Raw genomic sequence first — 13,584 nt, 5'->3', positions numbered from 1 at the left:
GTGACCCCTGCTAAAATGCAAGTGTAACGTACCTGTAAGCTGAAGTCAATGAGTTTGAAGCCTGTCAGTCTTGACCTTTCGACCTCTCTGCACTTGACACAAGCAACTTGGTTCAAGATGGTATTGCGTTAGCCATGTTATTGACAAACAACAAACCTATTCTACTGTAACCAAATGCAACCTGGCTTTAAATTACAAGAAAAGGCCATAAAAATATTATCCATAGATATGTTTCCCCAACCGACAACAATACTTGGACTTAAAAAAAAGAAATTAAAAACCCAAAATCTAGTAGTAAAAAACAATGCCTCCTCTACCCTCAAGCCACTAGAACGAACCAACGTCATTTATAAGTTCAAATGCCCCTTGGGAGAGTGCAGCTCTTATAACAACAATAAAACTAATAGTTATGTTTATTATACAACGACTATCCTAACTAACTAACTGCCCCTCCTCCGAAGTTAGAGAAATTCTTGTCAGCAACACAAAAATGCATCACTAAACCAATGCCAAGAAGTTAAAAATACTTGAAGCTATATACTTTAAAACACAAAAACCTGCCCTTAATCAAATCACATTCCAATCCAGTGAAAACACACTCAAATGGCTGAAAGACATCGAGTACTTAAGGGATAGACCAGAAGAAGACTGCTAAGATCATAAATGAAATTGTTTTTTTGTAGAACAAACTGGATTCGAACTTAGAACACCTAGGTCGTCAGTCTGTGCCGTTAACCACTAGACCACCCTTCCCTCCCTATTTAATGATGTAAATGAGTTATTTCATTATCTGACAAGGTTTATTTTAATGAGGTTATCCTCGCCATCAAATAGGTTATATTCTAAATTGAGTTTACTTGTGATTTTGTCATTGTGTTTATTTATATATATCCTAATGTGAACAATACTTGACTAATTGTCACCAAACTTGACCAAAATATCGGTCATTGTCCAAATTAGAATTGATTTAATTTTGGGATGCGTAGGTAAAAAGCAAACATTACAGAAAATGTAACAGACACACATTTTGCGATTAGTGTAGAGACTCACTACTTGGTTTATATTTTAGCAGATGAGGTCACCTGCACCAGATCTAATCTTGACGTTTGACCTTGACGTTTAACTTCGACTTTTAAAAGTTTGATAATGGTCAAAATTTTAACGAAATTGTTACGCCCAATGTTTCCAAATTTGATATATGGATCTGATGCTCTTTGATGACAATAATCATTATGTGTAATGTCATTGTGATCAAATAAATAGTTTTTGAATTATTAACGTTTCTATTATATAATTTTACCGAAAAGGCACTCACCATACGCCGGTTGAGTCAGTTTCCTCTAAAGAAGGGAACTCTTTAAAAATATATATATATATTATATATATATATATATATATATATATATATATATATATATATATATATAAAATATATATATATATATATAATACTCGCATGCACATATCTCAGTTTCTTTCTGTTGTTTTTTTTTGTTACTTCATTTTTTTTTAAGGAATTTAACGTTACGTTTAATATCGAGCAACGCTGGGGACGTCTGCAAGTATGTGTGTGTGTGTGTGTGTGTGTGTGTGTGTGTGTGTGTGTGTGTGTGTGTGTGTGTGTGTGTGTGTGTGTATGTGTGTGTGTGTGTGTGCGTGCGTATTTACTAACATAATTTCCTCAAAATATTGATCTCTTAGCATGCTTTTGCTTTAAAAGATTAATTTCTAAATATACCATCTATCTAGTAAGATAATATCCTGAAATAATGCAAGAACTGTTTATAAGCAAGATGCTAATAATAATAATAATAATAATAATAATATTCATGACTTAAAATAATAATTCCAGTTTCGAATCCCAAGCTCGGGTGTGTTCAACTGATAAGCCCAAATTAGGACGAAACTCGAGTCTTGAATTCCTGTTTGTTTGTTTTCTAAGCTTGTATGAACTGCGATATTTACTGTGAAAATAATTATATCATCTCTCATATTCTGAAAATTTATATATATATATATATATATATATATATATATATATATATATATATATATTAAATGGATTAATCCTAATCTTATAAATACAAGACTTATAAATTAAAAAATTAAAAAATGTATGCATTTTAAATGTGGAAATTGATGAATCGCACAGGTAAGAAATTCATTTTTATGGTATGAAAAGGTTAGTAATTGCAATTAAGAATAGGAAATTGGATCACATGTTTGTAACATGTCTTCTTCCTAAGATTAAGGGTGGTGGTGTTTGATCAACACTGCTGGGGAGCCATGATGTAATATACTGTTTTGTGTTTAAATCCCCGAAACAGTGTTTCATGGTAAACAACTGATGATCCCTTGAAAAATAAATTATTGGTATTATAGTAAATTCGAGAGCGAATTGATGCAGTGATTGCAAGTGATTAAATGACTTACTGACTAGATGGTTTTCTAACGAATGATGAAAAAAAATATTTTTTTTGTATAGTTTTAACGGTTAAAAACTTCAAAGACTATATATATATATATATATATATATATATATATATATATATATATATATATACTAGCAGGCCATTCGGCGTTGCCTGATCATAAAGTATGTTTTTTTATACAAAGGAATCACCACTTATCAAGGCCAGAGTCCACTCAAGGATAAGGGTTAATAAGCATACAGTGGTCAATAGGACAATGTCGTAATAATTGTTAATGAAAATTTGGTAAATTGGATTACTTAAGGGGAACAGCTCATCAAGAACTTGTTTACGTTGGACTTTTTCTCTTACACAGGAATCACCACTTATCAAGGCCCGGAGGCCACTCGAGCATAAGGGTTAATGGGTGTGCATTAGTCAATGTGATTATAGCGTAGTAAACATAAGTAGTGGAAATTTTGTAAATTGGATTACTTAGGGGGATGGTTCATCAAGAACTTGTTTACGTTGGACTTGAAGACAATCAGATTGTAGTCAGCTGGAAAACAAGCAAGCGGAAAAGAGTTCCACAGGCGTGCAGTTCTAAGAAAGAAACGTTGTTCATAGAATCTATATTTAGGTTTAGGCACAGATAAAGAGTGTGGGAAATTATTGGTAGTGGTTTGGCTAGACGAGTGTTTTTTGTAAAAGTTTGGCGAGGGGGAACCATAGATTGAAGCTCAGATGAGCACTTGCTATGAAAATAACGATAAAGCAGATACAGGCTTGCAACGTCTCTTCTGTGGGAAAGAGGTTGCAGGGAAGATAAAAGGGCATCCCCAACTAAGCTACAAAGTCTATTTTGAACTCTGTCAAGGCAGAATAAGCTGCTTCTAGCAGCTCCTGCACAGATGTGACAATAGTACTCCATTGTTGGCCGTACCTGGCTTTTATATAGGTAGATAATTGCATCAGGAGTGAGATATCTACTGGAGCGGTAGAAGGATCCCACCATTTTTCCGGTGACCTTGCCAATGGATTTGATATATGTGTTCCATTTTAGATCGGGAGTAAAGGTCAAGCCCAGAAGCTTGTCAACACATGAGGCCTCCCCAAGACAAGAGCCGTTTATTTCAATTAATGCTAGATGGGCATCAGAGCGTTTATGATGTAAAGATAGAAGTAACCAGATCCCTCTTTCCCATTGTACTACGTGCTCAAGATCAGAGGCGAAAGAATCAGAGAGAACTTGGTCTTTGATGTGCTACCATAGATTGTAGTGTCATTAGCATAAATGTTTATGAATGATGTAAGTATGTGATTTGGAAGATCATTGATGTAGATTAGGAAGAGAGTTGGGCCCAGAATGGACCCTTGAGGGACTCCAGCATTAATATTGTGAGCTTTTGATTTCTGCCCATCAACCACTACTCTTATGAACCTATCAGAGAGAAATGATTTAATAATTGAGAAGACACTTCCAGCTATACTGTAGCTGGAGATCTTGTGAAGTAAACCATTATGCCATACCTTATCAAAGGCTTTGATATATCAAGAGCAATTGCCCTAGAGAGGAAGCCTCCATCAAGAGATTCACTAATCCTATTAGATATAACTGTAAGCACATTTGCTGTAGATCTAGCAGAACGGAAACCATATTGCACGTCACTAAGAAGGTTATTTTTGCTGAGATAGTTGACTACTTCTCTATTTAACACAAATTCCAGCAACTTACTCATGACGCACGGGAGAGTTATTGGTCTGTACTGAAAGGGAGATGAGCGATCACCTGAATTCTTAAATACAGAGCATACTGATGAGATTTTTCAAGGTGTTGGGAAATATTTCTCCTTAAGACAACACTTAAATAAGTATGGGCGCTAATTCTGGTTGAAGCTTTTTGAGCACTATATTTGGAATACCGTCAGGGCCAGTTGCTTTACCGGAATCAACGTTTTTGATTAGCTTGGCAACATCACATACAGATATTTGTATATCACATAGTGTGTTTTCAGGTACATAAGGAAATACTGGAGGTTGGCAGCCTTGGTCATAAAGGGTAGAATTAGCTGCAAAGATCTTGGCAAAGAGTTTGGCTTTTTCTGATGCTGATGAGATTACCTCAGGTCCATTGATGATAGTTGGGATAGAGCATGCACTTCTGTTCAGGATTCTGTTTGCTGTTTGCCAAAACTGATGGGAACCAAGCTGCTGCTCAGCTACTTTGGACTTGACGGACTGAGTATAATTTATGCATATTTCGTATTTATTATTATAGAGCCAATTCTCTATTGATTATTATATTGTACCCAATATATAATAATGATTTAAAAAAGGACTTAGATGTCATCAGCTAGAATCGAAATCAAAACATATAACTCTTTATTCATTACCATCTGAGTTCAGTTCATGTGCATATAAAACTTTAAAAATTAACGTAGTTAAACATATAAATGTATATTTGCGCAAGAATAAATTCCAACCCCTTAGCAGCTATTTTTACAAGTGCAAAAACAAATCGAATTTGTTCCAAAAATCTGAATCTCCTATATATAAAGTTTCAAGTAAAAAAATTAACAGAGTAATTTTATAGAGACTGTTCTGCACACACTCACACAGCTAAGTCTACTTACTGTAAAGCCCAGGATATGGTGGCCCTAGGATACTTTTTTTTTAGGTTACGATGTTTTCCCGCCACTTGGTTATGGTATTTGCTCCACCTTACGATGTTACTGATAATGTTATTTAATGTGTATTATATACTGTACTGTATTTTGTTACTAATTTTTTATCTGTATCCCGGGGTTCTTATATATATATATATATATATATATATATATATATATATATATATATATATATATATATATATATGTGTGTGTGTGTGTGTTTTATTTACAGAAAGTTTAGATGTGATAAGTCATCGGTACTGTCGGTTTCAAACCTGATAATTAGGGACCGTTTTAGATACCCATATGAAGCTCTCTTTAGCCGATACTCATCTGTTTTATATACAGTGTAACAAAAAAGTGAATATACCCCTCACATTTCTTGAAATATTTAAGTATATCTCTTCATGAGACAACACTAAAAAAATGATTTTTTGACCCAATGAAAAGTAGTCGGTCTGCAGTTGTTTGCTGTTTCACTTTGGCGCATATTTAAAGTTTAGACTATAAAATTTCTCATTCAGAAATAAGTTATCTGGTCATACTAAATTCTATATATACTGGCCTATCGTACTATTCTCCACTTGCTTATTGGCAAGCATCCGCTTTCTTTGAGATCCCAGTAATAGGTTGCTGTTTTTATTTGGCATTTTTATTATTGAACGTGAGTTTATTGCCATAATACCTTGTTTTAAAATTTAGAAAGGTCATACTAACATTGTTATTCAGTCTTTCTTTGACAAATATTGAAACTTGGTAAACATTGGGTTTTTTTTGAGTATTTATTTATCTGGACAAATTGAACGAGTTCTACGCTTACAAATGTTCTTTTCATTATTAATTTTCTTATTTCTATTTGGGTGGTTGCCATTAGAGTTTGAGTTATTACTATTTCTACAGAGTGTCGCCCTAGAAAAGACTACATGATTTCATTTCCGTTTGATGAAAACCGGTTTTGTTTTTTTATTGTAGATCATCTACTAGTTAGCCAGTTGTGTACAAATCCCAAGAGCAATAGAAGCTTTCTATCATGTCTGAAAGTGACACAATGTTCAACAAGCGAGATCGAAGATGCGCCACTGTACAACTCATGCTCTCTACCGATCCAAGTTATGACAACAAGACTATTGCCAGCACCCTCAAAATGCAAATCCGGACGCTTGAGAGCATAGCTCAATGGAGTCTCTGGCCACAGTTATTATCATTGGTGTGGTTTTAAATGAGAGCCACATCATGCCACCTCACATCTTCAAAGTTGGCTTGAAAGTCAACACCAATGTGTACCTGGATGTGCTGAAGGTGTGATCCCCTGATGCAAACAGATAGCCGCTAGCAGACCCTGGGTGTGGTAGCAGGACTTGGCGCCAGCCCACAAATCCAAAGAGACCCAGGCTTAGCTTCTGAAGGAGTACTACGACTTTGTACCCTTATCCCTCGGTATTATAGTACCATATGGGTACCATAATATCAGAATTAAGTAATATTGATATGCATTATAGATAAAAACAAAATTGTGGTTGCTGATCTGAATGAAAATACGCAATAGTCATACACTTCACCTATAAGCATATAAATAATAAGACTGATTTTCTAGCACACTAAACCAAACTATTGACCTAAATGATTATAGCCTCAATAGAACCAAGCATATATATTTTTTTAAATATCAGGACCTCAAGAATGACTTCAAAAATTACATGGTCTTTGAAAGAAATAAACATTTTACCAGTTGTGGTAGAAGCAACAGATTTAATGAAAAAACAAAAAACAAAAAAAAAATCTAAAAAGAAACCTAGACACAATCCCTGGAAGACCGAGCTGTAGCAAAGTACAAATAGCATTTTTTTTACAAGGAAGTCACCGTGTATCAAAGCCAAAAATCCACTTAAGGATAAGGATTAATCTGTGGTAGGAGGTTGGTGAGACAACACTGTGATGATCGGTAGTGGTAGAACTTGGATAGGGTTTGTTTATTTAAGAGGACGGCTCAGCAGGAAATTATTTATATTAGACTTGAAAACGCCCATGTTATAGTCCGCTGGAAAACAGCTCCATGGTATTATATTTTATAGGCGGGCAGTTCTAGGAAAGGAACTTTTTTTGATGGAATTTGCATTTAGATTTAGGCACAGATGGAGAATAGGGAATATTGTTGATAGTTGTAGTGCAAATGCCGAGCTGTATGCAAAGTGATGTCACTGCGAGGAAGAGAAGAAAAAGATATAAAAAGAACATGTGTGCAGACCAGGAATCACATTCTAGAAAATCAGGAACATGTTTGAGAGGATCATGGTCACATTAGAGATGCAGATGAAGTCACGTGTGGCCAGAGAATGAGGAATAAAGATCTTTTCTTAAACCTGAAACAAGTTGAATTTGTTTCCTGTTCCTTGTCCTTGTCTCTTTTGCGATGGAGTGTACAACGTGTTGGGTCCCTGAATATTATCACGTGTAGAAACGTACAATATTACATAAAGATCTGTCCAGAGATAGGTTATTTTGGAAGTCAATTTCTCAAAGCTACTCAAGACATGCCAGCATATAAAACGAACGTTAAACTGATGATGATGATGATGATGATGATGATGTGTAGTTTATTAACTGAAGACTTAGTTTGGAAGGTTGGTTTAATATGCAATCGTTTATTCTAGAAACCGTTTCAGCAGGGTGGTAATAATTGAGTGCAGCTGCATTATGTGTCTTTTTGAAACAAAGGGAAAAGGCTGCATTACGGTAAGTGTTAAAACAAATCAGCAGAAACTGCATTGCATTTTACATAATGCAAAATGCATTCATATCAATGGCACCGGTTCCTTTTAAGCTGCAGAATTCTTTCATAAACTAAACAAAAGGTTTAATGAAAGTCTGTGGAATCAGGTTTGGATCAATGTTCTTTGTTTGCACTAAGTTTTCATGCAAGGATAAACGAAACAAAAAATAAATACAAACAGAAAAGATAGAAATGTTTTAGAATTTTGAGATGAGGATTTGATAATTCATATTATTTAGGTTATTGTTCTACCTTTGGTTGTTATTTTCACAACTTTTCGTCCAATGTAATTTACTTTAAAGTGGATTTGGGGTAGTGGATGTAATGGTTTGGTTGTTTTGTTTTACGGCATATCAACCCTTTTCAGGTTATTTAATGCAGAATCCAGTCATTTTGATAAAAGTTTTTATGCTTAAGTTCTTTATATCTTCAAATATTTATTTATGGTGTTTGGTTTGGTTGTTTTGTCTTATGGCATATCAACCCTTTTCAGGGTTTTTTTATTGCTTTTTTCTGGGACTTTCCTCAGCTGACATATCTTTGTTGTTTACATTGGTTGATTAAGATGAGTGACAGGTATTTTCATTTTAAATAAGTATAGTTTTTATTTTTAGGTTATATACAGATACGTTTTTCACAGCAAGAGAAAATGAGGGATAGACAGAGTGAGCAAATCATCCAATGATCTCTAGGGACAGGCTAACCATTTATGAACAGTTACCTCTGTTACAATGTTGTCTTTCTGTTGTCTTTCTCTTTCTGTGTTTCTGGCTCCTATTGTATCCTTGCGGTTACCGCGAATACCTTCCTATCTGGCGTGATAATAACTTATTACAAAGAGCAACGGTTTCTTCATCAACCCACAGAAAACAAAACCCCTGAGTTCACCTTAGACGTGAATTAATGTCTGATATTTTATCTCCCTGCTACAGCGAGATGATGTGACACAAGGCCAGGAAAGTGGGATTTAAAAAAAAACAGCGCTGTAGAAGGACACTTTAGCCTGCAAAAATATAAATGCCGGGCATTCCTCGGTACGAGCGCTTCAGGTGATTAGCAATAAAATAAACCCTTTCTGAAAAGATGAGAAGGTAAAGCCTAGGAGTGTGGACCTCTTAGATCTGCATAGCACGATTCCTTAGCCAACAGGAAAAAAGCCATCTCAACAATGGCCTAAAATCTGGTGGCTTTGCGATTGAGTTCTTCCCCCCCCCATACTTTTCAATGTTTTACAGTGAATCATGTTATTAAATAGCTCTACTATTATGTTAAAGGAACTAACAACACAAGTGCATTTGAGAAGTTCGATTACCACACAAGCAGTACTGCCGGGCATATAAAATCAACAGTAGGTTCTTTGATATAACAGGGGCATGTTCGAAATTAACGTTTCTATTTAAAGCACAAGTGCACCATGATACTTGACCTTTTCATTTTAAACTTAAATTCAAGCCATTATCACTGCAAAAGCAGTAAGACCAGACATATGTAATCAACAGTACGGTCTTTGATATAATATGTGCATGTTCGAAATGAATGTTTTTGTTTAAAGCACAACTGCACCATGATACTTGACTTATTCATTTAAAATTTCAAAATTAAATTTAATTAAAATTCAAACCATTATCACCGTACAAGCAGTAAGGGCAGGCATATAAAATAAACAGTAGGTTTTTTGATATGACAGGGACGTGTTCGAAATGAATGTGTCTGTTTAGAACACAATTGAACCATAATATTTGACTTTTATAAAAACTAATTTTATAAAATCGACAGTAAGTTCTCTACAGTGCAATGTCAACTACAATGTATTGTGGATTAAGTCACTGTGGGGAGGCATGTGAAACTTCCCTCAGGTGCACCGTAATGGGTCCCCAACTAGAGCAGATAATCAATCGATTTGATTGAAAAATAGGCAATTTCACCGATTTCGATAACAATAAAAATATGTGTGTAAAACATTTGTTGATCATCATTCAACTCCGGGCAACGTCGGGTCTACCTGCTAGTGCATACAAAAACCAAGAAAAACTTACACTTAATTTTCTTATATACTAATACATCGTTTAAGCTTAACCCCCCCCCCAAAAAAAAAACCAAACAACAACAACAACAACACCTACAGTGCATGCCTCCCTATTATCAGGTTGACAAGAAAGTTTTTGCGGTTTTTAACTTCTAAATTTAGCTGAACATATCTCGGTTCAAACAAAAATTTATTGATTGAAATAAACACCATTAAAACTAACACAGTTTTGCCAACGCAAAACAAGTATATTTATGCCAGTAACATAAAAATCTTGTGTTTTGGTAATGTAAAAATCTTGTGTGTTGGTAATGTAAAAATCTTGTTCTGGAAGGTGTTTTTGATTACGCTAAGGTTTTTGAAGCATTTCTCACACAGAAAATTGTCGAGATGCTTGAAAAAGTGGTAGTCGGTAGATGAGGGATCTGGAGAGTATGGAGGATGAGGAAGAGTTTTGTAGCCCAATTCGTTTACCAACATGCAGTCAGGCATTGTCATGGAGGAGAATTGGACCTTTTCTGTTAACTAATGCTCAGTGTTGTCAAAGTTTCTGATACATTTCATTTATTTGTTGACAGTCGTAATGGTTTCGCGTGCATTCAAAAACTGTAATGGATGAGGCTAGTCACAGATCACCAAACAGTCAGCATGACCTTCTTTTGATGCAACTCTGGCTTCGGCAAGTGTTGTGGAGCTTTGTTGACGTCTGACCACTGAGCTGAGCGTCGCCGGTTGTGGTAAAAAAAAACACTTTTTATTGCAAGTCACAACCTGGTTGAGAAACGGGTCGTTCTTGTTGCATAAAAGAAGGGAAGATGATACTTCATAATGGCATTTCTTTTGATTGTCATTCAATTCGTGAGATACTCATTTGTCATGTTTTTTTGTCTTTCCAATTCTCAAATGGTTGGAAATGTATAGGTTACGTCTAATTCAGAAGCAAGTTCTCAAACAGTTGACTAAAGCTCTTAATTGATCATTGTCAATATCCGACGTCCGACCATTACCCTCATCACCTTCAAGACTCTCATCGCCATTACGAAATTTCTTAAACCATCATTGAACTGTGTGTTCAGTAGTGGTACTTAGGTCAAACGCTTCGTTGGTATCGTGAACTTGAATTGAAATAAGAAAACTGTGCGAATTTGCTTTTTTCCCCATCTTGTATTTAACGTTCTGAAAAGAAGACATAATTGTTATAAAATGATTGTAATCTGAACGATTAGATAGAGCGAAAAACGTGGTTTAAAAGCTATTTTTTGCTTTTACTTAAGATATTTTTATCGAATTTCACAAATTCATTGAAATTTGTCTTCTGCTGATTGGCTAATCGCGTTGACATCTTCGAATTGTTTCCGTAACCATGCACAAACACAACATAATTGTTTTTATTGACATTTTAAAATAATTCAAAATAAAGTCTTCATAAACAATTAGAGTTCAAACATTCTGAATATATTCTGGAGAAAGAAAGGTATTTATCTATAAGAAGAAATTTAGTTCATATGTTTGTTTCAGCTGGCGCCGTGTGTGTTTATACATGTGTAAATGAATATGCATGAGAATATATAGTGTGCTTTTTAAATTGAGTGAGAGAGTGTATGTTTGTTTATTTCGGCTGGCACCATGTGCGTTAACATGTGTGCATAAACTATGTACATGTGTGCTACATTTCGAGAGAGTGAAAAAACAAAAACAGTGTTTGTCTTTTCATAATAGTGGTTAGATTCTCTGATTGGCAGAAAGAAACTTGAAGGAATTCCACATAGCACAGCATGGGGCATCTATCTAAAGAAAAAAATCAACTTGTAATGCTATATATATATATATATATATATATATACCAGGAAAACTCGATGTTTCCTGGGAATAGATGGTGATCAACGAATGTTTAACCCTCCCAGATTTTATTGTCATCGAAATTGGTAAAATCGCCGATTTTTCAATCCTCCCCAGTTACTTAATCGACAATACATTATAATCTACATTGCACTGTAGAGAACCTACTGTTCATTTTATAAAGTTACTTTTTATATAAAAGTTTAAAATGAAAATATCAAGTATCATAGTTCAATTGTGTCTGAAACAGAAACATTCATTTCGAACGCACCCCTCTCATATCAAAGAACCTACTGTTCATTTCATATGCCTTTCTACTTTTGCAGTGATACTGGCTTGAATCAAAATAAAAATGTCAAGTATCATGCTACAATTGTGTTATAAATAGAAACATTAATTTTCAATGCGCCCCTGTCATATCAAAGATCCTACTGTTGATTTTATATGCTATACCTTTCTGTTTGTGCGGTAATAAAATTTCTTGCATGCACTTGTGATGTTAGGCTGTATAAAGCATTAACTTTGGTCAAAATCACCTGTTCCTTCTTTCACTGGATTCACCTATCTAAGAACACTGCCAGGCACATAATGTATATTTGTGTGAAATTTAAAAAATCAGCCCGGACGGTTAGGAGTCCATAGGGAACATACACACACACACACAGACAAAGTTTCTTTTATATATATATATATATTACTGACTCTCCCATCGATTTTGACATATGAGGTTCCACCACAGCAACTAAGTTGCTCAGAAATCCACACAGATGATTTGTTTATAGTGGTGAAGGCTTCGTGTAGAACCAACCACAATTTTTGGTATTACTGTTGACCTTTTGTCGGTGCGGATGACTGCCACAGGACAAAATATACAGTAGACCGCAGGTCTTTACATCAAAGTTTCCTTCTCCTAAATGCATGTCTTAACTAAGACTGGGTGTGCATCTCTCCCAGTGAATTAATGCACCTCCAGATACCAACCTGGAAATTTCTATGACTCGGGCGGTACATACAGCATCTAGCCTTCCCAAATGGTCACTCATCTGGTACTGGCCAGGCTCAACGTTGCTTAACTTTGGTGATCAACGTTTTTTATATATATATATATATATATATATATATATATATATATATATATATATGTTCACAATATAAGCATGTACTAATAAGAGAAAAATAACAAGGCGAAGAAAATATAATTCAATAAAACATTTATTGTGAAATACTGTGCATGCCTTTTTATAAGATAGATCAGGACATCTCCTGGCACTACAAGAAAGGGGGATAAATCGAGTTTGGCTCCATCTAATGGTTTATTAAAACGTATATAAAGTGTATGTGGAATGCTTTTTTGCATGTGTCTGTGCGTGTGTACATATATATATATGTAAAAAGGAAAAGTTTATGTGCTGAATAGTACGTGCGTGTACGTAGAGACAAAGTGTACGTTAGGAATATCTATAGTAGAAAGCCTAACTATTGTACCCATATCTGTAAAAGTGGAGAAAAGTTATTACATTCCAGGATAGTGTCCTTGTGTGTGAGTGTGTGTGTGTGTGTGTGTGTGTGTGTGTGTGTGTGTGTGTGTGTGAGAGAGAGAGAGAGAGAGAGAGAGAGAGAGAGAGAGAGAGAGAGAGAGAGAGAGAGAGAGAGAGGGGTGAATGGCAGTCGTCAGCTCAAATAGGGAGAGAGGTGACAGTCTGGCTGATGTTATCTGTAGCAGGTCATAAGACTACATGAAGACAGAGCAAGTTTGGGCATGCCTTTTTATAAGACCGATCAGGACATCTCCTGGCACTACAAGAAAGGGGGATAAATCGAGTTTGGCACCATCTAATGGTAAGTATGTCTAATTTTGTTTTAAGAAAG

The 13,584-nt window shown here is 35.2% G+C and overlaps 1 protein-coding gene and 1 long non-coding RNA gene across 3 annotated transcripts in view; both read left to right on the top strand.

Annotated features, from left to right (window-relative positions):
* LOC145260258 (uncharacterized) overlaps positions 1–13,584 on the top strand; it is a 280,225-nt gene that overhangs the window by 191,790 nt on the left and 74,851 nt on the right. The window lies entirely within an intron of this gene.
* The window catches only part of LOC145263561 (uncharacterized), a 39,389-nt gene continuing 39,189 nt past the window's right edge, over positions 13,385–13,584 (top strand). For both annotated transcript variants that reach the window (XM_080120413.1, XM_080120409.1), the window contains exon 1: positions 13,385–13,554. In XM_080120413.1, the coding sequence (XP_079976539.1) occupies positions 13,452–13,554 (103 nt within the window). In that variant the 5' untranslated portion in view covers positions 13,385–13,451. The remainder of the gene's footprint in view (positions 13,555–13,584) is intronic.

This window comes from Euprymna scolopes, chromosome 3, assembly GCF_053919585.1.
Source record: "Euprymna scolopes isolate OS-2025 chromosome 3, ASM5391958v1, whole genome shotgun sequence".
NCBI lineage: Eukaryota > Metazoa > Mollusca > Cephalopoda > Sepiida > Sepiolidae > Euprymna > Euprymna scolopes.
This window is presented reverse-complemented; position numbering and strand designations above follow the sequence as displayed.